The 27,935-nt window shown below is 33.7% G+C and overlaps 2 protein-coding genes across 2 annotated transcripts; both read right to left on the bottom strand.

Annotated features, from left to right (window-relative positions):
• Positions 1-301: 301 nt before the first annotated feature.
• LOC120338723 (serine/threonine-protein kinase TBK1-like) lies at positions 302-14,775 on the bottom strand. The gene is made up of 16 exons (XM_039406645.2): positions 14,591-14,775; positions 13,548-13,691; positions 12,520-12,649; positions 11,906-12,087; positions 10,583-10,743; positions 9,765-9,875; positions 8,665-8,844; positions 7,129-7,328; positions 6,506-6,665; positions 6,073-6,174; positions 4,730-4,850; positions 3,984-4,179; positions 2,965-3,106; positions 2,480-2,641; positions 1,668-1,844; positions 302-1,427 (listed from the first exon to the last, which is right to left on the bottom strand). Exons 1-16 carry the CDS (start codon positions 14,705-14,707, stop codon positions 1,337-1,339), a joined length of 2,376 nt encoding a protein of 791 aa, XP_039262579.2. The 5' UTR covers positions 14,708-14,775; the 3' UTR covers positions 302-1,336.
• Positions 14,776-16,197: 1,422 nt separating this feature from the next.
• On the bottom strand, positions 16,198-27,671 carry LOC120338724 (nuclear receptor subfamily 2 group C member 2-like). Its single transcript, XM_039406646.2, has 14 exons — positions 27,439-27,671; positions 26,552-26,683; positions 25,477-25,552; positions 24,578-24,666; positions 24,106-24,292; positions 23,373-23,552; positions 21,906-21,979; positions 21,585-21,742; positions 21,152-21,269; positions 20,236-20,393; positions 19,475-19,614; positions 18,865-19,002; positions 18,467-18,572; positions 16,198-17,270 (listed from the first exon to the last, which is right to left on the bottom strand). The coding sequence occupies exons 1-14, from the start codon at positions 27,505-27,507 to the stop codon at positions 16,874-16,876; spliced, it is 2,022 nt and encodes a 673-aa protein (XP_039262580.2). The 5' UTR covers positions 27,508-27,671; the 3' UTR covers positions 16,198-16,873.
• Positions 27,672-27,935: the final 264 nt, after the last annotated feature.

Raw genomic sequence — 27,935 nt, forward strand, 5'->3', positions numbered from 1 at the left:
GTCAAAAATGTAATATTCTGTGCGTTATTACCTAAACGCAACACTGGTTCTGGGCGAAGACAGTAACGCATAAATTACCTGATCCATACATCAGGCGCACGATCGATTTTTGAGATACAATAAATAAAATCCGATTCTGAAGTATTCGAAATTTGATTTGAAAATATAATATTAGAAACTTCCTTCATTACTTTTACTACCAACACTGCTATCGTTATCACAATTAATTATCCGACGCGAGGTCAATATCTTTTAACCTCATGTCCTCCAAACCTAGTAAAACACACCGGTATCAATGATCTACAGCAGAGACAAGAAAGTCGCATATATTTATATTGGGAAAATCAAAGAAAATATACAAAACAAATGAACGCACGCCATCCACAAGATTACATATGTGATGAAGCATTTACACCAAGATTTTCATTATTGTCACCCACATTCGTAAAAAAACATCCAATGCAAAGTAGATTTAGAATTACCACAGCATAACATAAGAATATGCTTAAATTGGGGGGGGGGGGGGGGGGGGTTCATCACATAGCAAACGTTTTTGTACAAGATTTGGTTCTCTTGAAAGTATTGGAGATGATCAGGCGAACTATCCAAGAATTTCAAGCATGATTTTTTATACAGGTTTACACAAAACAAGAGATAGATTTGCAACACAGAAAAATACATATGATAAACTAATAATGTAAGGTAGATATAGGACATATAAAACTGTTTCATACAAATCAAGAAATGACAAAATTCTCAAATATGAAAAATGTATATTTTAAATATACATCGCATCTATAAACAACACGGCAGGCATCTTTTTTGGTTATGATCAACTCCCCATAAAATCATTCACAAAAATTCGTATGAATTTCTTAAGGTTAACTAACATATTTTTTAACAGCAATGTTGTAGAGTTCAAGCGATATGGTTTTAAAGAAATTTTATTTTCCACAATTAACCATTCTACAAACTAAGAAATACTCCTAATTTCATTTTTCACAATTTTGCTTCGGAGAATTCTAATTTCTAACTGCAGTCAAATTTAACAAAAGGTAAAATTTATCTTGAATGAGAAATAAGTCGAATTAAATTAAAAAATAAACTAAAAATACTCCTGCAGTCGTTTTTTTTTTTATCTAACTACACACAGAGGAGTGGTTCAAATAACTAAGCAACTACATTTTCAACTTTCCTGAAGTTCTAATTTGAAACTTTTTTTTCAATCGTCAATTACAACGAATAAATGATAAGGTATCTAAAATCGCTACTTATCGAAAAGAAAAATGAAGAGTAAGAGAGACATATGTATGTAACAATGGATTCAGATTCGATTTCAATTCTCTTCTATCTGATCATTTCTGGAAGGTGGTGGAATGATAGCCATAGAGCTCTGATCATCCACACTGTTTAGCAAGTTTCGGAGTCTAATACAAAATAGAAAAATAGAAAAGTAAGCAATCATTCCCATAATAGAATAATAAATATTATAATATTATATTTTTATATGACACTTATCAACAATTTGTTTCCAACAAGGCCTTGTATTTGCGGCATGATATAAGAAGGGCATTGTCTAGCCCAATTGATTGCACCCTGGGTGTTGTGGTGGGTAAATAACTTTATATTTTCTTTGAATTCCTAATCAACATTAGAGCTTTGTTTACCTCTGTAACATTAATGTATTATCGTCCATGACTGATCGAATGTCAACAAAACTGTTCTTGGCATCTCTGATTCCATTCTTCAACTCAGCATTTTGTTTCGTTGTCATAGTCTTATGTATTTCAGGCCATGATGCTGGTTTCATTTCAGGCAATGATGACTGTCCATTGATAGTTAACCTAGAACAATACACAGTGAGTGTGAGTGTTTACTTTTGGAGGATATTAAAAATTATTTGCATGTAATTTGAAAAAATGTCAATGTCGAAGTCGATACAGATATGGCTAAAATTAGCTGAGATTTCAAATTTTTAAAGTGTCTGATATTTGATAAACGAGCAACTTCTTGAAGTCGCTGAATACTGCCAGATTTCAGTCTGGCAAGTGGCAACCCTGTTGCCATCAACGCAATATCGTAGATCTGTAACAGCAGAGACCAGGTTAATGAAACTGCCAGTTCATTTTGAAAGCTGCGCGTGTCAGCTTTCTTTCTTGAGTACAATATTGTGGTTAATATTTGAAAATCCTATACCGAGATGAAAGCCATGAAAGCCGAGATATATGCAGAGACATAATATAGTGTAACATATGTGCTATTTATTGAATGGGTTGCTTCGAGGGAACCACCTTACCAGGCTTCACAGATTTCTTATTGGAAGATGAAAATATGTGACATAAATATACAGATTAAAGCATCCTCTGCCATCCACATCCATGGATAAAGTGGCTATTATCCATATCCACCACGAACTCCAAATCCGGGAAAACTTCAATTTGAGTTTTAGCCATCTCCAACGGGGAGGCAAGTAGCATACCTTGACATACTGCCGTTCAATGACTGTTCGGCCCCGTTGAATTTGTTGCGATAAAATCTCTGCATTTGTAACTGCTGTTCGTTTTGCTGCTCGCAAGATTCTCGCAATCTACCAAGACGACTTTCGACATTGCGCAGTTGACTTTGGAATTCCTGCATGCTCCTGAAATATAATTTCGGTAAATTCACCACCGATATACCCAAAAACTAGCATATTAAACAAAAATAGAATAGGAAAAATTTGAAAATATTATAAAGAAATAGGTGCTCTTCAAGCTAGTATCTAACGATACTGTGGAATTATATTCACTGAATCATTTCTATAAAGAGTGATATGAGTTTAAAATAAAAAATATGTGTGTTTTACCCATTTTCACAAAAAAACATTTTTCAAGTTTGGGTGAGGGCCCTCAACAATCCCAAAAAGGACGAAATGAAAAAATCTTGAGTTCTAACAACCATACTAATAAGATTAAATATGCTTACGTAAACCATGAATTCGATTCCTTGTGCATTTTCTTGCATCCTGGTACACTTTTCTCTGTGAAAAGACTTACTGCCTTCTCACATATGACATTCAATTGTTGTTTGTCAAATTTATGAACCTGTTCCTCGTGGCTTGACAGTCCTAAATAATAATAAAATGTCGAGGTAGATTTTGATATGAAACAAATAATAAAAATTAAACTACCATAATTGTTTGAAGATTCTTGCTGCACACTAACAGTTAGTGTGCAGCAACTCTTCAACCACTTAGAATAGTTATCTTCACTGCTGCTACAGTATCCTCGCATTATTTATATGCATACGATTCCACTGGCACATAAGCATAGAAGACGGTTAATTAGTTAGTCACATAAAAACCTAATCGATAAAAATTAAATAAGCAATGAACTAATAAACTCTTTTAAGGGGGGTGAAAGAGAAGGGCTCATAGTCTGTTGGTAAATTTAGTTTAGTCTGTAATAAATAAATATTCATTTGCCTTTGATGGCTTTAACATGTTCTGTGTTAATATGTTGAACTAAGACACATTCCGCAAAAAAAAATTATATTCGACATTTACATATCTTCCTTCGTCGAAAACTTTGAGTATGTTCGTAATATGAATGTCACTCAACAAATAATGTAATATTCCGAATATATTCTAAAAAATGTTTGCAAATATGGGACATCGATATAATATGTATATGCTTGGAAAAAAAAGTGCAAATCAGAATATATTTATAAAAATTGATTTAATGATGAAAATAAATTGTAATTGTTTCAATTGGTTGTTTATTTTCTACCATCAGAATAATAATTATTGTACAGCTGCAACATGGTATATGTTCAAAATTAAAAAATTGGATTTAAAAAATCGAATATACCAGATTGCATTCAAATATTCGATTACGGCAGTTACGACATCCTTGGTTAACAATATAAAACAAAAAAATGACAATACGCTCATTGGATGAATAAAACGTCAAAGCAATAGGGGATGCAAAAAAACCGTAACTTACGTTTGAGATGCTTATGCTTCTTGAACGCTTTGTAAATATCTCGAGATCGGTTGGCTATGACGTCCATTTTTTCAACAAGATGGTCAGACTCTTGAGAACCTTCGTCAACAAAAACTCGAAGAGGAGTTTTGTCCTGAACAATCGAACGTTCCAAACCACGAATCGCTTCACTGACCAATTCAAATTCAGTCTTTAGCTGGAAAATTTAAAATTGAATAAAGAACAGCTGGAAAAAACTACTGCTTTTCTAATATATCCCCACATGCATTGTATTTTAGCATAGGGAATATTAGAACTTGGATATTCAGGGATTAAAATAATTGTGCATGAGTGAATTTATGTTTGTAGAAGGCGCTAGAGGCTGAGTCACAGCTTTAATTAACATTATAAACATCCAATCTCATATTTTGGACATTTTTTATATTGTTTTTGAGATGTTGCAAAGTTTCTCTTGAACAAAGTCCTGGACAAACTTTCTCTGATGCATAGGGGCTATTATGTTATGAGACTGATTAAATTCATTCCAAGTCAGCATATTTATAGAGCCCTGGGTGAAGTAAGGGAAATTTGAATATTTTTAATCAATGTGTAGGCCGATCAAGCTAATCATTAAGTGCAGCAAAAGAGTAAATTCAATTGTTCAATCCTCATATCACATCAAAATGAAAAGCTACGCTCAGAAATGAAGTCCTACCAAAGATATGATACTGGCTAGTGGCTACTAGAAATTATAAATAATCAGATACCTGTCTTAATTGCTTGTTTTTCTCTGTTATTTGTGGAAAAAATAACTTGAGTTCATTGACCTCAGGTGGAGAAGGTGACATTTTCCCCATTATTCTCAGTAAAGCTGTTTCCCTGTTGTAACTATAATAAAAGTGAAATTTATCACATGCACTTACAATAAAACAACACAAACTGGTATTTACGACCCACTTTTCCAGGACAACACAAGAAATAGTACATCAATCAGAAATGGCCATACCATGTCAATAAATCTTTCTTTGGCATTACCTGTACTTTCACTTCTAATTATCCCAATTAAGCAAAAATTGTCAAATATTTATTGAGATTCAAACACTTTATTTAAGAACCTTTATCCAAGGACTTTACCCTAAAGGGGAAACTTAAATAAAGGAAATAAATCTGTAGAAATAAGGAAAATGTATATTTTGGATTGTAAATTCACTTAAATTATCATTGAAATACAATTCAAACTATAATTTCATATCAGCCTATTTTTTATTTTTTTTTGGACCTATTTTTTTTATAATATTATATTGACTTTTTTTATTAAAATGTCAACAATCGCCTTTTTGTAACAATCAAAATTATTTTGAAAACATAATAAAAAAATATTTTTGAAAGTAAAATGGGTTTGAATTATAAAGTGCAAGGGAGTTGAGATAAACAGAGATTTGATTAGATTGTTAGGTTATCAAGTTTTTATAGTTTTCAGATATTGAATTAGGTTTTTTTGTTACTACTGTGATAAGGCTATGATTTCTTCAACAGGATGTAATGATCCCTAAAAAATTTTGAATCAATTTAGCTCAGCGATTTGTGTTAGACATTCTTGAGTCGAATAGAGGAAATTCAAGGTAAATTGATAAAATAGAGACAACCTATTATACATTGCACCATTATTACATACGGCATTACAAAATGACTAGAATATACCCTCATTTGCATATAACAATATTTTCTTTTATAGAAAACAAAACACCATGACTTATTACAATGAAACACATGAGCAGAATAAGTAGAAACTTAATTAGCGCAACCTAAATACCTTGCTGTTATTCCTTGGTATTACCCACACAAGTAGAGAAAGACATACGCGAACACCATAGCGTGAATGAAGCATAACACAACCATGGTTAATGGCTAATGATGAGGAATATTGGCAAAAACCTTCCATCCTATGGGAAGGTCATTGTGAATATTAGGCAAAAAATACTATGTTGTATACATCCTACATATCTCCGGTCCAAATACCTTCCCCCACGTCACTCAAGGTGCAATAAATTGCAAAGTACAATCCTATTAATGATATATTTTAATCTTATTGAGCAAAAACATAACTCACTGTTCTTCAAAGATTTCCAGTGATGTTTTCAAACACTCGATTTTTGCATTAATTTCGTTGGCAGAAATTTGTGCTCGGCTCACCCATGATCGTAAATATGATCTGAAAAATATGAAAATTAGTGGATTCATTCAATGAAGTTCTTGCATTCATAAGCATGCATTTGAACTGATGCCTAAAAACTAATGTTCAATAATAATAAAGACAGGGATATCCAAAAATGTATTTGAAAGGAAATTCGGTTGAAATTAATGCGTTAGACAAGAATTGTTTTTTTTTGCAAATGAAATGTTTCACAAAAATTATCATGAATTGAACTTAGTCATGGTTTTGCTGCAAAAAACATTTGATCAGAATATTTAAAATTTGAATAAAAAATAATATATATTTAAAACAAATTGAAATTTGACCCTCCAAGACAAATTTTACTTACACAAACCATTTTACACCGAGTCTAATGAGAGTTTGCACAAGCAAAAGATAATCGACAGATTTTCTGATATCAAAGAGAGTGCTGGAACAAACTTTTACAAAATTTGCATCAGTTTCCAATGATGTCATAGGGTGTTTTTGTCTGTCCTTTGGAGGCTTACCTGAATAAAAAAATGGGATATCAACAAAGTTTTAAATTCAGACTATGCGATTTATAATGTAGAATCAATTGCGATTAACAAAATCAGTTAGTGGAGATAAAAAGGAAGACAACTACTTTAATTTCAATACAATTCATATATAAAATATTGATAAAAAAAAAAAATATATTGAAGCTTATTCTATTGTAATTTATATTTGAGGACTACTAGGTATTTGAGGACTACTACTACTAAGTTAAATTTTCAAAATTTCAATTCATATAGTATATTAATTTCCACTTTCATCAAAAACTAATAATTTTGTTCTCAATCCAATTAGATTTAAACGTGGTTATTTATGAATATGGCCATAAGAAACGAATAAAGACAAAACCTGGACGGTTCTTTTTATCCAATTATTGAAAGTCTAAAAGTTTTTGAAACACAAAGAAAAAATATAAAACTGCTGACTGCCGGTACTTACATGTATGGGGAATATGGATGGACTGAAAATCAGAAATATTGGTGCTCAATAAAATAATCGGTCTTTCTCTTGTAGTTCGTGGATATTCCTTTACTGGTTGAAACGTTTCAACCTCAAACACGTCGCCTTCCAAAAACAGCGACTGATGACTGGATCGAATATCTGTCTGCTCAGCAATTTTCTCTTGAAAGGATGCAAATCTGGTAATAAAACAAATTAACGGAATTATTTAAAAATGAAAACAATAATTATTAAAAGTAGGTGAAAAATAATTTTTTTTTATGAAATTTGGGTACTCCTGTAGTATGTGTACCAGGTTAGGGTTCGGCCATAATTTTATTCCAATTTTCTATATTTTAGTTCTATTACGAGTTCGAGGACTGTTTGTGTTAGAGGAGTCAAACAACAAGATATACCCCCCTTCCGTCCCTTTACACAACTTGACGTTAAATGGGTGAACATACTTCTGGAGCACCAAAAATTTGTAAGGTCAGTAGGTAAGTAAGTAAGGTCATCACATGTACTCTCGGAATTAACCAGACTGATCTCTGGGCAAAGTTACGAACAACCATAAAAATGCCTAGAGCTACTGAAACTATATTGAGTGCTAGTAAATGCCGATTGGCGAGATACCTAAAAGTAGTTCACGACAAAACAACGAGGAAGTGAATTCCACATAACTGAGTTCTTGGAATAAAACTTCGAACATATGTGTTGTAGGCCAACAGGACTTGCATCCCATATCCCAATTCACTAGATGTTTACATATTCTTAACGAGACAAAGACACATACACACAATTTATTTTCCCAAATTAATCTTATTATTAATATACAGACAGGGTGAGCCAAAAGTAGGAAAATGTTACCAATATATAAGTTAGACTGAGTGATTGAAGAGTCTTGCTGCACAATAACAGAAATACATTTATATGCATATGGATCTACTGACACAATAGCATAGAAGAAGGAAATGTAATTAGTCCCGTAGAAACCCTATCGATAGCACAAATTAAAAGATTTTTATAGAATTTTTTTAATAAATCTGAATCCTATTTTATTAATAAGTACAACTTTGATAAGCATAGTAAAAGTGAGGTATCGAGCCGTCAACAGAACGCTTATAAAAGTACTGACTGCTGCAAGAAACTACAGTCGCGCTGAGATCTATATAAAAAATTTGATTACTCATTTTGAATGTAGGTATTTCTAGAATAAACAACTGACAAATGCCTGGTTCGAGTTATGAGTTTGAATCACATAAAATTTCTATTGAGTTCAAATGCTTCTAGAGGTAAAAAGCATATAATATCAAAAATTCTTAACTAGAATATATAGTAATCAAGTTCAAATATGTCCACAAGTCATAAGAGATTAAACAAATAATGACAAATCGAATAACAATTAAAAAATAACTCGCAACCAGTTTCCCATCCTACATGTTGAACAAGATGACTCAAATTGACAAAACATAACAAAACAGCACATACATACACCATCTATAATTCAAGCCTGGTAGACCACAATTTAAAACTTACGTGTTCCCTTCCGGAATATAGATTTTGTGTAAAGCTCCAGAGGGAACACTGAACACATCTATTACTCTTTTCTCCAGTAAGCCGCTAACTTCAGAAAAATATTGTTCAAACGTCCAAATTTGATGTGGATCGCATTCCATGATACCAGCAAGTACAGGAGTAAAATAGGCTTTGAAACCACTGTAAAAAAGAAGAATAAATAAGTATGCGTACTGTGGGAAAGAATAATATTTTGTAGTAGAGGGATGGCTAGAAATACGCAATTAGATAATATGATTCTGTCACAAATGGGAGGTAGGATTTTCATATTTATTCCGGTAGATAGGAAAGACGATAAGAAGACTTGATTAAATTGTGAGCCACAACCACTTCGGTTACCACTCAATGTCGGTAATGGAAATAGTTTAACAGTTATTGTAGATGCATGAAATTAATATTGGAGGAAGTCGCAACTGACCATTGATTATATAAATCACCCTACAACAAGCAATCCTGTTGCCTCCAACAGGATTCGAATCTGCGAACCTGCACGGTAGTCAGAGGCGCGATGTCAAGCTTATCAAGCCTAATCACACACAAGTTCTCTCAAATAGACGTTAAGTACAATACCATAATTAAATTAGTTGGGAAAATAATGAATATATATATATATATGGTCCCGATCACCATTTGAATAGTGGTTCCCAACCTATTTTTCAAGCAACCCCAATTTTTTTGAAATAAATTTTGTAAATCTCGTGACCCAAGGACAGTAGTACTTTCATGACTAATATAAAACAATCATTTTTACATAACATTTATTACCCTAAAATGAGAATGCAGCGTATATTTGCAATCAGCAAGTTTTTGAAGCGGTGGCATGGCTTTGCTCAGCAGAATGAATGCTGCCAAGTTTTTACTATTTGAAACTTTCCACAGGTATTGGGCAACATTGCAATACCTAACATATAATAAACAATTAGGTTTTTGTTGAAAACAATCGGCCCAAGAAAACTTGCAGGTGATCCCAAAACTGGGTCGCAACCCATAGATTGGGAAACCCCGGGCCTACACCAAAGAGTGAAAAAGTGATGCCATATGGAAATAGGAATGATACATACAGCGATAATCTGCATGTCTTTGGTAATTCTTGACTCCATTCAATTTGACCAGCTTCAGTGTGTTGTGTTCCAGATATGACGCCAGACGGTTTTTCAGTAGTGATTTTGTACCTATAAATTCAAAGGAAATATTTTTTATCAATTAAAAAAAAAACTGCTACTTAACTCTTTTGCTCCAACACAGAATACCCCAATGAAAATGAATACAAGGTGGACCCTAAAATACAGAACCTACAGATATCATTATCACTTCTACGAAAAAAAAGAAAATTTATTTAACAATCAAAATTCTATTTGTGTAGACAGTATCCAAAAATTTCAGTAATATAAGATGCTTTGCACAGAAGTTTTGTTCTTTCTAGAATATATTCCAAATGATCTAGCTTCCATTTTTGGACCACCCTGTAAAGAGGCAATGAAAAATCGAACAAGACAATATTTTTTTTTTCGATGAATCAATAAGCGAACCCAGCGCTGAAAGAATCCCACCTCATCCTTAGTATTTCCTGTTTAGTAACTTGTTATTGGCTTAAAACTCATTTGACATTTAATGGTTAGAGGCAAAGTAGACTTCATTAACTTCAAAACAGGAAATTGATCAAAACAATAGTTATCTTTTTCTTAACTATTCTGCATTATCAAATTAATTTTTTATAAGTCCCATATATCATATGCAAATTTCTTTGTTTAAATGACTCAATTTAAAAATAATTCCAATTTCCAAATTCGAAAATAGAGACTGCATTCAGTTGTATTTTTAAATTTGAATCTAGTCACTAGTCATTACCAATTCCCAGTACCAAACAAATCTTCCTTACATTGTCTCTTTATTTCTCCTTGCACCACCATAAGGTCGAAAAGGTAATTGTCCAGTAGCAACATGATAGAGAGTGACTCCCATACTCCACAAATCCACAGAGGCTGTAAAAGTTTTTCCTGCTGGTTTTCTCAACACAGCTCGTTCATATATATCAGGATGCTAGAAATATATGAAAATTTATAGTTTTTTCGATTGATCATATTTTGAGCTAAAATCACGGGTTGACGATGTAGATCTTAATCTTTCATGAGTCAACGCATAAAAAACGAGCATATCGGTTGGAAACCGAAGACTTATCGATCGATAGTAAGGGGATCCCCCAAAACAGAAACTGCAGTTTCGATTCATCCGCTCTTGTAACTTGCGCACTGCGCATCGCACACACACACTCGACGGGTCTCAAAATTCTCTCGCTTTACAAAAATCTAGATCACTTCATCAATAATTGATTGATAACTCGCTAATTATACGACATAATTCGCCCAAAATCAATAGGTTTCTGGTCCGAGATAAGATGAATGCACATGCAAAATCTGGAGCAGATTCAACCTCGCTTTCGTGAGATATCGCGTGCATCTAACAGACAAACAAACAGACAAATACCTATCAACATACTTACCGATTAAAATCGTTAAGTAACTAGACGAATGCCTTAATAAAAAGAGTATACATAAGAAATTGGGCATGTTAGGTGATGTGTATAATACTCGACAAAAAGGTCATTATTCATTTGTCTCAAATTCTGTTTACACTATTATTCAAAACAGCCAGTTTGCAAACAGGACCCAGGACCATTTGAACATTCTAGAAAAAGCCTGACTTTGTGTAAAGTGTCCTGGTTTACTACAATCATACACAAACAGACAAAAAAGGTGAAGTGTTCATTTCTCGATTTTTGTAAAAGTATCAAGAAATTCATGGCATGGGTTCTGTAACTTCTGTTTTTGGTGGTCACCTGGTATATGAAATGATGTATTGATTGTTATATTTGAATTGAATATTGCTATTGAGATACAAATGAATTCCAGTATTGGACTGTACAAAATATTTAGAAATAAAGAAATTCCAGTATTTTTTACAGAGTGTTTCCATACCTTGAGTCTGAATAAGGTCTGAATCAGTTATTTAATCTGTGCAATCATACCCTAAAATATCTTCACAAAATGTTTCTGAATATTGAATTACTTATAATAACCCTTCGTACCAGTTGCCAGCATAATTTTCATACAGATGAGATAATAGCTATTAAAGGATAGTAAACAGATAAGAAAACATGTTTATTTTATAATATTCAATCTTATAAGAAGAAATTTATCCATACCAAATACTCCTCAGTGCCATACAATGACACGAACTGTTCATTGTCATCAAGTTCCCGAGCAGCTCCGAAATCAGTTAATTTGTAAACAGGATTTCCATCATCCGCCCATGTTCTCATAATATTACCAGGTTTCAAATCCCTATGAACGATACCTTTCTCTCGCAAATGATTCATGCCAGCGGCTATAAATAAAATTCAATCAATAAAAGTTTTAAAAAGATATATGTTGCTACTTGGTAAGTAATTCTTGTTAGCTTATTGTGTTAACACAGTATATTACATAATAAAGAAGAAAATAAATATTTGCAATTTTAAAACTGATCATATTTATCGAGCTATTTATCATTTTTTCACACGGGGAAAATGAACAAAAAAAACACATGCACCCCACATTCAAAAAAAAAACACAAATGTTACTAGAAAATTTAGCTGTTATAAATTGTTTAACGGCTTACCAAAAAATATAGTATTCAAATTCAAACATTTTTATTGCACCATTTTTTAATACTAAAAATTAATAAGAAGAAATACCATATTGATTAAAAGCCATGACTCCCTTTAAATTCAATTTTTAAACCTAAATCAGAAAATACATTAGTAATTCGAAAACATACTTATGTCATGCAAGACAATTTTAAAAGCATCTTCTGATAATCCATACATGTTTTCAGGATCATCCAACATTGAAAATAAACTCCCAGCTCCACATAATTCCATAACTATCACACTGTGCTTTGTAGAAATCTGATAAATGAAAACACGGATTAAAAAAAATTGTACGACAGAGAACTTGAAATGTTTCGGTTCAGTAGTTGGCGAGAAAATTAATTATTGTCCAAATAACAACAATTAAGCAAATAGATCCATAGTTTTTTAGTTGGCGCTTATTCGAATCTTTTGCTTCGAACATGCAGCCACTGCTTTCTAAGCCACTGCAGCCACTGCTTTCTAATTTTCGTCAGCTTGAGTAGATCATTTAGGCCAGTGGTCGGCAACCTTTTTTCGGTGACGAACCGGTAAAGCCTGACCAAAATTTTGGCGGACCACTTTGTACAGACGGAATAAGCTTATGTAATAAATTATATGTGTTAGGATAAATAGGTTGATATTAAATTCAGAGAATAAAGGTGATGTTATTCAAGTAATGTGTTTCTTGCGTTCAGCCTACTGCGATTTTGTAGTTGTCAATTTTGAAAACCCGACTTCACATAGATGTAAAAATGCCTGTGAAGCTTTTTTTGCAATGCCGGGGTATTCAGTTGGTAGTATTGCCCAAAAGACTGCCGAAGTACCCTGTAAATCGCAAGGACTCTTTTCAACTAATTATTGTTTGAGTTGTTAATCAACTGAATATGTTATTAGGACATTGTCCGTCTTTTGTGCCACGTTTCTGCGGACCGGTAGTAACCTTTCCCGGTGGTTGCCGACCACTGATTTAGGCTGTGAACATATTTACACTGATTTCACAAATTCTATTTCATAAGTATTTGTCGACACATGTAGGCTACATCTTGTGCCATGAGAATATTACTAATTTGTCTTTTTCTTGCGGAACTTTGAGAGCCAGTAAAAAAAAAAAGTGTTACACACAACCATGGGCTAAGAGATATTGAAAATAATTGAAGCAATAAATTCAATTTACCTCCTCTTCAACATCAAATAATCGGACAATGTTTCGATGGTCAACTTTTCGTAGAACCTCGAATTCTCTAGAGCGGACTTCTGCTGGTCGGGCCATATAATTGAACGAATTGAATACTTTGATTGCATATTGTTCTCCAGTTCGCTAAAAAAAATTATAAATTGCTTGTGGTAAACTGTACTGTAAATATTAGGGCATAAAATTTACATATGTATCCTAGAAGGTAGACAAAAGTTGACGGGACAGCTCAATATTAGTATTGGGAAGCTTAGGTGTACATCGTGTGTCAAGATCGGAATTCACTTCCCTAAGCATCATTCATATTTCAGTTCTCTGATTCGAAGATGTCATGAAATTTGGTTCGACAAAACAAACACTATTTGTCGCAGAAACGAGAGCGTCTGACAACAGCACATGCGTAAAATCATGCCATGTTTGCCGCAATAATAATAGAAATCAATGGATCAGCTGTCAAGTGACCGAAATTCAACTCACAAATACTACAATAAAAAAATTTTCATTCCGTAAATTGGATTATTTGTTTAAAAAACAAAACAATCAATGACTGGATAGGATTTACATATTTATCCCAGGGGAGAGGATAGCCGATAAGGCGGCTTAACCATATGGCAAACCACGGTCTCTCGTCCCGTTACCATTCCATGTCGGCTATGGTTAGTTAGCCAGTTATTTGTTTTCGGAAGCATGGACTCGAAGGTGAAGGAAGCTGTAACCGACCAGCGTTTACTGGGTCACATGAACCACCCTACGGCGGCAAGTAGTCCAGCAATCCTCTCGCACATAACCATCCCTGCATGGGATTCAAACCTGTGTACCCACGCAGAGTAATCAGAGGTGCAGTGGCGAGCGTATTCCTAACGCTTAGTCACACCGCCGCACCATATTGTTTAAAATTGATTGAGATGCTATCAATATTTCAGTATTCAAATGATAGACTAGGCCTATATCAGTATATTTCAAGTTGTAACCCATAATAAATTATTATATTCAGATCTCTGGATTTAGACAAAATAAAAACCAACCTTGTTTCTTCCCCTATACACAGATCCTGTTGCCCCCTGTCCTAAAACATCGTTGGTGGACCACACATATTTCGAGGTCTGCTTCATTGATTGGGGTACGCCACTTCCACGGTGCATTTTAATGAAATAGATAATTACTCATAACGTTATCTGTAACAAATATAATAAAATATCGTATAAAACCTTCAGGACAAACAACCTATTCAGACTTCAGACGCGAACTGATGACTGTCACGTAATCCGGGACCACTGTGAAGTGACTCTCTAATCCGGGACATTGGAGTTAAGCGGAACAAATATGTTGTATTCGGTGGTGTATGGAGCGCTATCATTATACAGTAACAATATTTCTTTGGTGATGATAGTCCACGCTATGTGCTGTTTTTATTTGGTTTTAAACCATCCTGAATTTTATTTTCGATGCCAGCAGCGAGATCTGTAATGAAATTTCAAGTGGTACGTTCGTAAAAACCTTTTTGTCGCGACCTAAATTAAAGATTCTCAAATTGACCCCTATGCCACTTGAAGAGCCACAGAACAGTTCTCAGTGGGCCGAGTTAAAAAATTGATTTTTTTAAAGCGATGCATTTATTCTTCTGCTTCCGTTTGTTGATTTTTTAGTATTAAACGTGGCACATAAAATAACCGATAGGAATGCGTGAAAAGCAAAGCTTGCTATTTTCATGGGAGTAAGCGACCTCAAAACCTTGATTTTTATTGGATCAGGGATGGTTTGAGAACCACTGTTTTTGAACTTCTGTTATCCTTCCTGAAGTCTCAGCGCACTTTTTGAATCATATAAACTTTGACTGCATTGGGTTCCGTATTTCAAGAATGTCTTCTCGAAACGCGTTCTTCAAATTTAAGTTATTGCCGATTCTGAACCGCGTTCATTATTCGGTGCGCTTAACAGTATTTGTAGTCGTACTCATGTCCAATAGACATATTAGTTTTTCACTTCTTTTATGAGAAAAGTGCCAACTGTTTTAAACTTGTAGCTATATTATGTTGTATTTACAGTATTCAAAATCGGTTTCATTTATATATTAATCCTGGTGATCTCTCAATAAATCCTATTTAGATAACAACATATGGTTCAAATTTTCATCAACCAAAGACTGAAGAAGTTGTTGGAAGCTTACTACATTCAATTATCTACTTCATATTTGCTGTTTTTGTTAAATTGCCTACAAAGTACTGCCCGATTGTAAATTGTACGCTTTTTAACTTTATGCCCCTCTCTTAGGTATCTCTGCATTTTGTTTTGTCCGTTTACTTTTTGTATAGTATATGTCAGAGAACCAAAATAAATGATTGATTGATATGTTGTGACCTTTCAAAAGCGTTTGATAGCATTTAGACGTTAAGAGGAGACACCACAAATGTTTTGCCTATTTGGTAATTTCAACCTTACCAAGTCTCCAAGTTGGCATTAGTTCTTTAATACCTCAAGTTTTCTGGTTTTGGGTGTATGATTATTTCAAAAGAAATCAAATTAGTCGAAACACAATCTATCTCCTATATTTGATGGCAAAACAAGTATGCCCCTATGTTAGTTGAACTAAACTATGTTGAGACAACATTCAAAGGAGTCAATAAACGAAAAATACAACTGTTCCTGCAACTGAAGGAACAATTTCTGTATTATCCAAGGAACAAAAACATAAAACCAACAACAGTCAGTAAAAGAGAACAGCCTACACATTTCAATGCTTTGACAGTATATGGAAAATGTGTGTAAAAGTGGCATTTAGGACTGAATACAGAACCCATACCACAACATGGTTTTTGATGATTGTGCTCTTGTTTGCAACAAATTCCAAAATGTATGTTGGATAACTACTTAAGCACGTACTTGGCCCAGGTAGAATTGATTCACAATGAATTTAAGGTGTAGTCATATTTGTGATGTAGTAACATCAATGATATTCAATCAATATTTTGTTTAGTCTTCAGAAATCTTCAACATATTTAAATGAACGATATATGTTATATTAATTTTAAGTTGTTGACTGAAAATTTGAATTTGTCCAAAAAAATAAAAGAATATGTGATCAAATTCAGCAATATTTTGACTTTTTAAATGATTGTTAAGGGTCGAAAATTCTAAATTTTTGACATTATAAAAATGCAATTCCCTTCCCTTCCTAAAATCACACACAATTTTAATAAAACATAAACCTTCGTTGTTGTGCTAATAATTGGCCACAATCAAATAGAACTTTATATGAATCAAAAAGCCACAGCTCAATTCCAATTGCACCATGTTAGCAACCAACAGGGTTATCTGTCTTCAAAGCCAACAACATTTGACCATTTTCCTGATATGCCTTTACTGTCTTTCGATGCGTGTGTGTATACATTATCTGTAGAGAGTAGTCCTTCATCATTTGAGGAGATGATAATGCTTGTTGTCGTTTGAGCAATATTCTGACCTTCTGTAATATAATGTACGTATTTCTTTGCTCCATTGCCGTCGCTAAACTCATCTCCCGATTGTTTTTCGTCACCACTATCTGTCACTAACCCTGAACTGTATTCAGCAGTTTCCATTCTTAAAATATACGGAATTATCGAGTCTATTTGAACATTTCCGATCAGACCGGCAAAAAATAATTCTTCTGTGACGCTCCCGTTCATTCCTCGGATAACAGGTAGTTTTAGAAGCAAATTTATCAACCTGAAAATAGTAAACAACTGTGTTATAAAACATATAGAAAAAATTCAAAGAATAGTGCATTGTAAGTTTTCAACTGTTGTACCAAATTAGCTGCAAGATCTTATTTACTCACTGCCTTATTCGCAAAGAAAATTTAAGCCATAAGCTTTTTCCAAGAGCCTCTGTAGTGAGGAATTCACTACCTAGTTTAGTCGAACTAAAATTAAGTTACATCAAACAAAATTTACTGATGCCTTTCAGCAGTTGAGTGATCCACACAGCTTTACTCACTAGATAATCCTCTCTTACTTCTGATTGCATGTTATTTGTTTTTAACCAATTACCTTAAAAGCATCTACATCTTTGATAGCGTCTTATTCCGATAAAACCATTATCTAATAAAACATCAACTACGGATGTTTTTCAACACTATTTATATTTCAACACTATTTATATATTCACTGCTATTTATATCTAGCAATGAAAAACTCAAGATTCGTCAAAGGAGCAACAACAGTAAAAGTCAAATAAACTCTGTAGAAAAAAAATGGTGCTCACTAGGATATTAACTACATGAAGTTGGAATAAATTTCTGGATAAAATAATCCATAAATAGTATGAATAGAATTTGAATACTGAAAACTGGCCAGAATGGCCATTGTATACAAAAGAAACGGTAAACTTTGGTTTACTATTAAATAATAATTTGAAGCAGGAGTCTCCAACTCAAATCATGTCGCGGGCCACTTTTTGAAATTTATTGGCCACGCGGGTCGCAAACCAAGAATGTACTGTGTTGAAAGTATACTTGAATCCTACAGCAAACGAGACATGAAACATATTCATTTACTTGTGCTGGATATTTGGTTTCGATGTTTGAAGGGCATAATGAACGGACCAAAACTCGTTTATTTTGTCACATTGAACATGCGAAATAAAATTATCATATTCATTATTGAATTTTAACAATAGAATAAAACATGAACGTGGTGAAGTGGAATAACAGTGGAAAATTTTTGCTCCACTTTTTACAGTTTGTTGAACCGGAGACTTTTGATGATAAATGACACGATAAAACTTACTAAAAGTTGACATCGTACCATTTTAGTTTTTTGTGGAAAAATCATGACACGGGCCGCAAAAAAAATGCCTAGCGAGCCGCGTGTCGGAGAGCCCTGATTTAGAGAGAACTCCATAATATTTAGCTTCGTCCTCACCTTTCAGGATCATCTGGATAAATTTTTTCTTCATATTCTCGAAATTCTTGTAAAGCCTTTGATCTGAACTTTCGAACTTGTGCTTTGCTTTTTGCTCTAACATGATCTGAAAAAAAGCCAGTAAGCGATGCTCAAATATATGGGCAGAATAGTCATATGAAGTGTTCCCATACATCATAAAAAGTGTTCCCATAAATTAAAATTAAATAGCAAAATTTGAATTGAAATATAGAGTAACATAAGACTAGAAAATTAAAAAAAATAAAATAAAAAAGTAATATTCTAGCCACTTCTTCTAACCTATCTTCATTAAGGGATAAAAATTAGAAATCAATCATTGTCTTCCATGATTAGAGCCCAAGAACATACATGGCAAAGAATGGGACAGGAATAATTACCTGGACTGAATAATGCCATGACTTTGAGGAAGGCATATTCCCTGTGATCCAATCCCAGTTTTGTTAAATCACTCACAAACTCTTGAAGTTGAACAATATGTTTGATGACTTCTGTAACTCTTTCTTGTGTCAATTTTTCTATAATTATATTGCATCATAAATTAAAATAGTATATATATTGTATTCAAAAGGTGAAGTGCGCCATAATTATAGTGATGTGGGAATAAAAAGTAGATGTTTAACCCCGATTTACTGGCCAACTGTCAAAAGGAGTCACTGGAATTCTAAGCCCTGGGATTGACTAGAGTTAGAGTTACAGGGTGATAGTTTTTAAATGATTGTATCAGACATCAATACATGCTAAGCCAACACAGAGGAAAATCACAAGATGTAATTAGTAAGTATGGGAATTTTAATATTGAATATTTACTGAGCTTGCACTGGATTGTTATTCCGAGCAACTTGGTCCCAGCAAAAGTATAGGACGGTAATTTTATGTAACGTGCCTGTGTGTGCATTTTTTTAGGAAATTTCAATTGTTTTATTTGTTATTAATTCCATTAGTGTCAAAGCAACGAGATCGACATAAGTTAACATGAAGAAAACGTACCTTCTTTCAATCCGGTGTGTAAATGTTGTACAATGGCAGCTAATATTGAATCAAGTTTCATTTGTTTACTGCATTGAGCGAGTCCTATTGTAAATAATTCGTTCCAACATTCTCTCAATAAAGCAGTGTGACAATCATTACTGAAAATAATCGAATTAGTTGCAGTGAAGAGAGCATGAGAAAACAAGGGAACAACACTTAAAATACATACATTCCGTCATGTTCAACTACAAGTGTGCACAAATAATAATATAATAAAGGAGGCAGAAAAAGTTTTGATTGCAGAAAATTGTATTAAATGACCCTGTATTTACTTTCAGACTTTCTCAGACAAGTTTTCAACAACCATTGAATATAATTATTTGCAGGTGCAATGGGCAAGTAGTTAAAGCGTTAGACTTCCAGGGTGTAATAAATAGGGTATGCAATGCATGGCCAGAGATATTCCAGTTCTTCCAAAGTATAGTAGCTTCTTACATATCAGTGGATGCTTGTGCAGAGCCTTGTCCAGTGAAAAATGCGGGTAAATATGTCATATTAAAACTTTACATTTTTAAAAAATGCCAACAATTTCATAGTATCCTTGGCGTCACAATATTTCTACACCCTCACGAATCATACACAATTTATGTAAAAATCGAAATCCCTAAAATGAGAATAGAATGACAAAAAGTGAGCATAGTTTGAAATATCTATGTCAAGATACAAACAGGTTTTCTAAAGCCCTCGGCCTGGTCATGTCCAAACAACAAAAATCTCACCCAAGTATCTGGAACGCAAATATAGATCTGGCCCATTGTGCAGATAAGAATAACAATCTTGATGCAGATTCACAAATATAATGAACATTCAATTGTTCTGGTATGGGATCGGGCATGCTTAATTTGAAATCGAAGTTGTTATCAAGCATCAAAGCCTCCTGTAAACAATATGTCAACAGATGGTTTGTAAATATCTAGATTTATATTTTTCACTAAATTGTTCAAATAGAAGCATTTCAAAAAAAAAGTGCTATAAATTTCTTTACATTCTATTCTTATAATTTCCATATTTAAATTATTCCGACTCAATATTAGAGTGAAAGCTGTTGGAAAAAATTCAAAGATTTCTACGAAAGTTGGCCGAACGATTAAAATGTAATAAATCTACTGTCAGAAATATTTTATATTCATAATTTTATTACCTCACAAAAATACTGTTCAAATATGGTAAAATTACCTATGAGCTAATACTGATAAACGTTCAAAACATTCCTGTCAGTTAATCGCTGAGTACTAATAACCCTGTCTGGGCTCGCGAGTTCGATTCGAATTTGGGCTTGGAGTGAGTATAAAAGAATGAACTGGTTAAGTATTCCCATATCTGGCCTGGAGTTGTAACTGAGACAAGACACAAGAGACTGAATATTGTATATTCGTATTGTGTGTAAAACTGGTTTGATTCAGTTGAAAAGAGCTGTTTTTATACACTAATTAAAATTCTTCAAACTTTGCTATATGAAAAAATAATATCAAACTTAAATAAATGAAGAAACAAAATTATCAATGTCAAAATATAAAGGAAAAATAACAGTACTACGCATAGAATGTATCTCCCACTTTGCAAGTCTATCTAAACCTTTGAATAATTTTATATGGTAATTGAATAATTAAGGTCGAACAATGATGATTAATTTACCTCGAAATCAACAACAGGACGAGATAAGGAATCCTCTGAAGATATGTCAAGTAAATATGATTTTTGTGACGAGGTTGGCGGTAAAGCACCTATTGTTTGGCTTAAACTTGACAACGCTCTGAATACAATAAAAAAATAAAATTTAAAATAGGAATTAAACTTAGGAGAAAGCAATGGATTCAACAGGAATTTCTTTCACCTAGCATAATAATATTTTAATTGTAAAGATAAGTCTTGTCTTGAATTTGCTTTAAATAATTTTCGAAATGAAAGAGGCAATGTCGAAATTTGTCATGCACCTGACATGGACTGATAAACAAAAGGTAGGCTGTAAAGAGTGAGCAATTATATCATCTTTCCTCTTCTAAAATAAATGATATGAGAGGGCGATGACAAAAAATTAACAAAAACGGGCAGAGAAATAAGCACTAACTCCGTCAGTCCCATATGTTTATCCAAGTTATCAGGATCCCCGCTTTTAATAGTTTCATGCAATGAAGACTGGTCTCGATTCGGATCATTTTTATTCATGGTTGCTATTGTAGACACGACATTAGCGAGAGTACTCAAACTTCCCTGGCCTTCTAGAGTCTAAAAATAAGAAAAGAAGATTTTGATGAGTGCTTTGAACAGTTGCATAATAGTTTATATATTGTATATAAAAAATTTATTTAATTTTGAAATGAGGAGTAGATTTAGAAAATACTTCTGCTTCTAAACATGCGCTTGGGTTGAATATTCAATAAAGTCTTACATATGATTTTTGTCTGTCTGAAGCCAAATGTGACCCATCCACTCTAATAATTGGTGCTCTTTCACATTGTACACCTGCAACCAAACAAAGATGTGCAAAAATTAATAAAAGTCAAATGCATTTCAATACAAATCAAGAACAAGCCGGTAGACGCGCAGTTGGATCTCCGCCATTGCTTGAGGCCCGCATCATTTCAGTTTACTAACTGATAATAGGAGACACTACTAAAAACGCCAGTTCATTTTGAACGCTGCGCGTTCCGCTGAGTTTATTCCAAACGCTGCGCATTTCGTAGTCTTACTCGCGTGACTGGTATATTGTGGCTGAAAATTAAAAAATAATCTTCACTAAAATCCCTAAGGCCCCTCTAGTTTACGGAGTATCGAGACCGAAGATACTTCATAGGAAAGAGTATTTTGCTATGCGAAAGGTTAGCGTTCTTGGTTTTCGACTTGGCTGGCGAGAAAAGAGCGATAAATTGTGAAAAAAATTGAAATTTTATAACGATCGGCGCGATCGGCTGTTTCCATGGAAACGAAACCTCTATCCGGACTTTCTATGAAACACACAATACTAAAGTGGCTGGATAACTCATGTGAAAAATTTCATCCAGATTGGTCCAGCCGTTAAGACGCTACATCTAAACAGACAGACAGACAGATACACGGACAGACTGATAATAAGGGTCTCCTAGAAGCGGATATCCAATAAAGCCTACTTGCTTATCAGTCATAGATTATACCAGGGGTGGGCACACCGCACCGCGGCTCGCCAGACTTTTTGTGCGGCTCTTCTTGCTAACATAAATTATTATCCAAATTTTAACTAAGAGAAAAACTTTAATGTAAACTCTTTTAATTTATTAAAAGTCGTAAAGAAGTTTTCGTCAATAAATAGGACAAATTATATTTTAGTATGAAAATCGCTGTAGCATTGAATTTAAGTCAGTCGAGTCAGCAAATCTTTCGTCACAATGGTCAATGTTTATTGATGCGTCGGCGGTATTGCAGCTTGATTGCGGTTAGTAATCTACTAAGTTACTGTGCGATGTGTACAAAATTAAAAAAACGAAAGTACGAAGATGAAAACAGAGTTGCCTTGTTTATCTATTTATTGTTATTAGACTCTTGTGTGAATTTCTTTTCTATTCATAGTATTTCGATAATATTAATAAATTCACAAATTCTGCGGCTCTTTTAAAGTTCTGACTTGCAGCATGCGGCTCTTATGCTAAAAAATTGTGCCCACCCCTGGATTATACTTTATGAACCATAGTAAATAATTTGACATACAGGCATACGCAGCACGACGTCATTGGAATGAATAGATCATTGAAGAATCTACATGGTGATGGAATTCATAAAAATCAGGAAAATTTGGCATGAACTATAAACGAAGCCACAAAAATAGTGGAGAAGTAGTGATTCTTATAGGAGGCACCTCCATCTCTAACTACTCATCACTTACTTTCAGATTTCATTCCAACCAGCAAACATTTTTGTAATCTACAGTACTGGCATCTGTTTCTGTGAGCTTTTGTAATATCACATTCACGATTTCCTCTACAAGAATAGGCTAAATTTTTTCGTATGCTACGCTTGAAGAACCCCTTGCATCCTTCACAGCTCCTGGCCCCATAGTGTCTTCCTATATAATGTAAACATAAACAATGTTACTTATCTTCAGTACAAAATATGAAATACAGTAATTGCAAGGGTACATTTACATCGACAGACAGGAATTATTGCATATAACTATAACATTCAAAAAACATTGTATTTAAATTAAGACAATTTTGATTGAAGTCTGGTTGAGAAATTAGCATTTCTTCTTCTGAAATAAGTTATTGTCTAATTAGAAGAATGTACCATCAAAATCCCTAAGAAAAAAATCTTTTTGGAGAAAGACGAGATAACATGAAACATTAGCTGACTTGCCGTTCCATCATGGGTCGGCAGTTGACACATTGGGTGGTTCACTCCGTCACGCCGTCATAGGGTGGTTCACTCACCCAGAGTTACAGCTTCCTCTATGATCAAGTTCATGCATCTGAACTGAATAACTAATTAACTATTCTTCCACCCGATTTGAACTGCCAACTTAACGAGAGGCTATGGTTCCTATTCGATAAAGCTGTCCTATATCCTGAAAATTATCTCCTACCCCATCAAGTATTCTTTAAAAGTTCAATGGAACCAACCTGATGATTTATCTCCACACACTGCACATACTTCAAATGTCATGATATTAGAACCTTTTGTTTTGATTTCATTTGCTTCCTGCATCCACGATGAAGTACGAAGCATATTAGATGGTTCAACGGCTATGTGGATAGAATTCTGACCATTATTTCCACCTGTATTATTTGCGATTGGTCCAGTAGAAATCTGTTATATTCAATGAAATTTTGCTATGAATTTGTTGGACATCAAGTTGATCTACAGATCGTCCTGATGCTTTACAAATCGTTTAGTGGGAGCCTATTGAAGTGGACGTTGAACTTAACCATGTAGGCATAGCAGCCTACAGATATCAGGTTCAACCCCATGCTCACTACCTTACCTATGGTATAATTGATGATTAGACAATGGTAAACCAGAAAGAAAATAATTTAAAACATTTTTTTAAAAAAAATAAGCCACACCAAATATTCAACTTCATAAAATAATTACCTGTATCAAACCCTTATTTTGAAGTTCAATCAATTTCCCAGGAGTTAATTGTTCCAAAGTGAGAACATTACCAGCTTGGGAAGTAGCTTCTAAAATTAAAAAATATCACCAATATTAAATAACATTCTATACCAGGAGTGGGCAAGGTTTTTCGACTAGGGCCACAAAAATTGTGCCCATCTAGACAGGCGGGCCATGTAAGGGTGACGTAAAAAGTTACATTTTGTGAACAATATTTACAGTGTTACAAAGCAAAAGTGGAAAACAATAAGCCTCATGCCAAAACTAAATTTATTCGCAATCTCAACATATTCCTTGAGCTATTTTTCAGCTAAAACATCAAAATTTGGTTTTAGTTTGGTTGTGGCAGCATCAGGCGGGCCAGAATAAATTACTCAGCAGGCCGGATTTGGCCCGCGAGCCGTAGTTTGCCCATGTCTATACTATGCTTTCGCACAAAACTTGTGAAAATTGTGCTATGTCAAATGAGAGATTCTGCTCTTTCGTTACTGCCAAACCCTCTGACTTTATCTTATTCAAGCATCTTCGTGACACATGTCACAAATGAATCAAGTAGAATAAAAAATGCAAAACAAAAAATAAACAGTTCACCACACAAGGACTTAAAACACTACAACATGATGAATAATAAATTTACAATTGACTTGATAACACGAACAACAATAAAAATACATTGGCCTCAATATAAAAAGAGAATTAAAGCAATCTACAAAATGAGACAATAATAGACTTCTATTAGAATTGAATACAGTTGAAATAGGAATCTCAATATGGAAGAAGTATTGGAATTGAATTTTTATATCATACCCATATATAATATTCTCCTTGTATATGCCACTATAAATATTTTCACCCATATACATTAACAGCAAACCTACCCTGACTTGTAACGAATGCCTGTCCAGTAGATTGATCTGACTGAATCACATATAAACTTTGATCATTTGATGCATCCTGTAATTATATGAATATTCAAAATTATAGGGTTCAAAGGTCTAAGTTCAGATAGCTAATTATTTGCACAAATCCTAGAAACATTAAATATGATAAGATTTAACACATCTTCGAATCACGATGAGCTAAAGCACAATGAGGACCATAGGAGATATAAAATAAACATAATAAAAAATACTTAAATGGATACTGCTTGTTACTAAGCAAGAGTCAGCAGACATCATTAAATATAAAATATGGCTCTTCTTACTTTATTCACTCAAGGTCAAGGTGGATGAACAATTTCACCTATGTATGATGGCCGAAGCTACCCTTTGTTCCTAGAATCCTTTAGTAACTTTTCAGTACAATTTTAACGCCTTAGTTTCACATATCATTATGATATTTCACTATCAGTATTGCAATACAACATTTATTTTATAAAAGTTATTTTCACAATAGAAAAGTTGTCATAATATTCTTAACCACCTTGAGATTCACCTATATCTGTGACAACAAAAGCAATGTTCATATCAAAATAATTTATATTACTATAATTCTGTGGTATAAGTTATAACAAATCTAAATCTAAATCACATTTTAAAAGATGATTTTACAGATAAACATAGAATATTTTATAGAAAAGAACAGGGAATCTGTTTAACCTAATATTTGGAAAATCTAGAAAAAGAAATTTATAATATATCAGTTGTAGATCCTTTACAAGAGCATAAGTATAATAAATGCTATGGAATGGGTTCATGAAGAATCAGCTACTTACTTTTCCTATTCTATGCCATCAAGCTGTTGGCGTTCATATTCATATAAAGCAAGAATTTGGTAGCAAGAATAAAGGTGACTATTAGAGGTAATTCAAGTCTTATTGCACACTAACATAAATATATTTCTGGAACTAGTACGAAACGTTACAAAAATATATTTCTGTTAGGGTGTAGCAAGCCTCGGAATCACTTTAAATTGGTATTATAATTGTTATCATTTTAATGAAAAATAACTTACATCTCCAGTATCATCTTGTTTAGGCATATCTTCTTGAACTTCTAAAACAAGTTGTTTTGGCTGCAGGACAGCAGATTCACCTTCTTCCTCCATATTTTCAGTATTCTCATTTAAAATCAATCCATCATTTTCCTATGATTAAATTGAACAACGCGTTAGAAAATGAAACATGAGAGAATTGAAAAAGGGTTTTCAAATAAAAGAAATGGTAACGCATGCCTCTAGAAACAAGAAATAATGAAAGCTGGCAGTATAAATAAAAAGACCATCATTCTGTGATTTAATATCTGAGATTTATAAATTTAAAGAGCCTATCAAATCATTGTTTACCTCAACTAGTGGGCGTAGCACAACAATTTTCGCATATGTTAATCCTAACCCCCACGTGACTGCGTCATCCAAAAATTACATCACTACAACGTTACAGTGACGAAATAAGGCCCTTAAAACTATACGAACTGTCATTCAAGACGCGCAGATGATCACCCCTCGTTTTCTCGTCGCAACGATCCCAATACAGCAATATGAGATATAGTCTATCTGCTGCGGTTAGTGAGTCGGCCAAATATACAATATATTTTGCATTACAAATTCAAAATTATTACTTTAGAATGTATTGGGAATACTGGAATAGCAGCCTAGTCGGATCGTTTGGTCTTCAGTTTTGACCATGCTTGTCTCATGCAAGTAAACAATTTGAAAGATTTTGATTCCACGAAGCTCTTTCAGTCTTTTCATTTTACAAAAAAAAAACGGAATATTTTTTAGTCATGTCTGCAAGACTTGAAGATCTGCAGATGTACAAATGTCATGTGCATGCAGATAAGTGTCCGCCTGCACAGCTCAGCAAATTACAACTGAATTGATTGATTGAACTTTACACTCACCTCAATTGACGGGATTTCTTCGATGGTCGATCTTTCATCTGTTTCAGCTGATTCTACCAGTTTCTCCATATTTCAGTGTTTGTACACTAAAGACAATTGGCTGAATGAAGACACTAGGTTAAAAATAACGAATATTCGACGAGATTTACATTAAAATCATAGTTATAGTAAGTTAAAACAACAATAACAACTACAGAAGGTCACAGGTCAAAGAGTTGATGGTCAAAGACCAAAGTTTATGACTGATGACCTCGTGTCACGTGATCGTATGCGTGCGCAGAATTCAAGAAAAAGGGATTTACGTGACGTCTTTTTGAATATACAACAAATGCCAATTGTTCATTCATATATTTTCAGGACTAAAATTATTGCTTAAAGAAATTGAAAAAAAATGTATGATCGCTGATTAGTTAAATCGAGTTTTGTACTGTTGTTAATGGTGAGCGAGCTCGTGGACTTTTTGTAGTCGGGCGCAAAAATAGTGCGACGAAGCAGGC

The sequence above is a fragment of the Styela clava genome, chromosome 9 (genome assembly GCF_964204865.1).
Source record: "Styela clava chromosome 9, kaStyClav1.hap1.2, whole genome shotgun sequence".
NCBI lineage: Eukaryota > Metazoa > Chordata > Ascidiacea > Stolidobranchia > Styelidae > Styela > Styela clava.

What these genes read in the sequence shown, in the direction of transcription:
- LOC120338723 (XM_039406645.2), bottom strand. Translation starts at nt 14,707, where the DNA reads ATGCACCGTGGAAGTGGCGTACCCCAATCAATGAAGCAGACCTCGAAA. An exon ending in CTCGGTGTAAAATGGTTTGT is followed by an intron (nt 6,175 to 6,505) that starts GTAAGTAAAATT and finishes CATATTTTTCAG; the next exon opens with ATCATATTTACGATCATGGG. An exon ending in AAAACAAGCAATTAAGACAG is followed by an intron (nt 4,180 to 4,729) that starts GTATCTGATTAT and finishes TAAATTTTCCAG; the next exon opens with CTAAAGACTGAATTTGAATT.
- LOC120338724 (XM_039406646.2), bottom strand. Translation starts at nt 27,507, where the DNA reads ATGGAGAAACTGGTAGAATCAGCTGAAACAGATGAAAGATCGACCATC. An exon ending in ACACACCGGATTGAAAGAAG is followed by an intron (nt 19,003 to 19,474) that starts GTACGTTTTCTT and finishes ATATAATTATAG; the next exon opens with AAAAATTGACACAAGAAAGA. An exon ending in CATGGCATTATTCAGTCCAG is followed by an intron (nt 18,573 to 18,864) that starts GTAATTATTCCT and finishes GCTTTTTTTCAG; the next exon opens with ATCATGTTAGAGCAAAAAGC.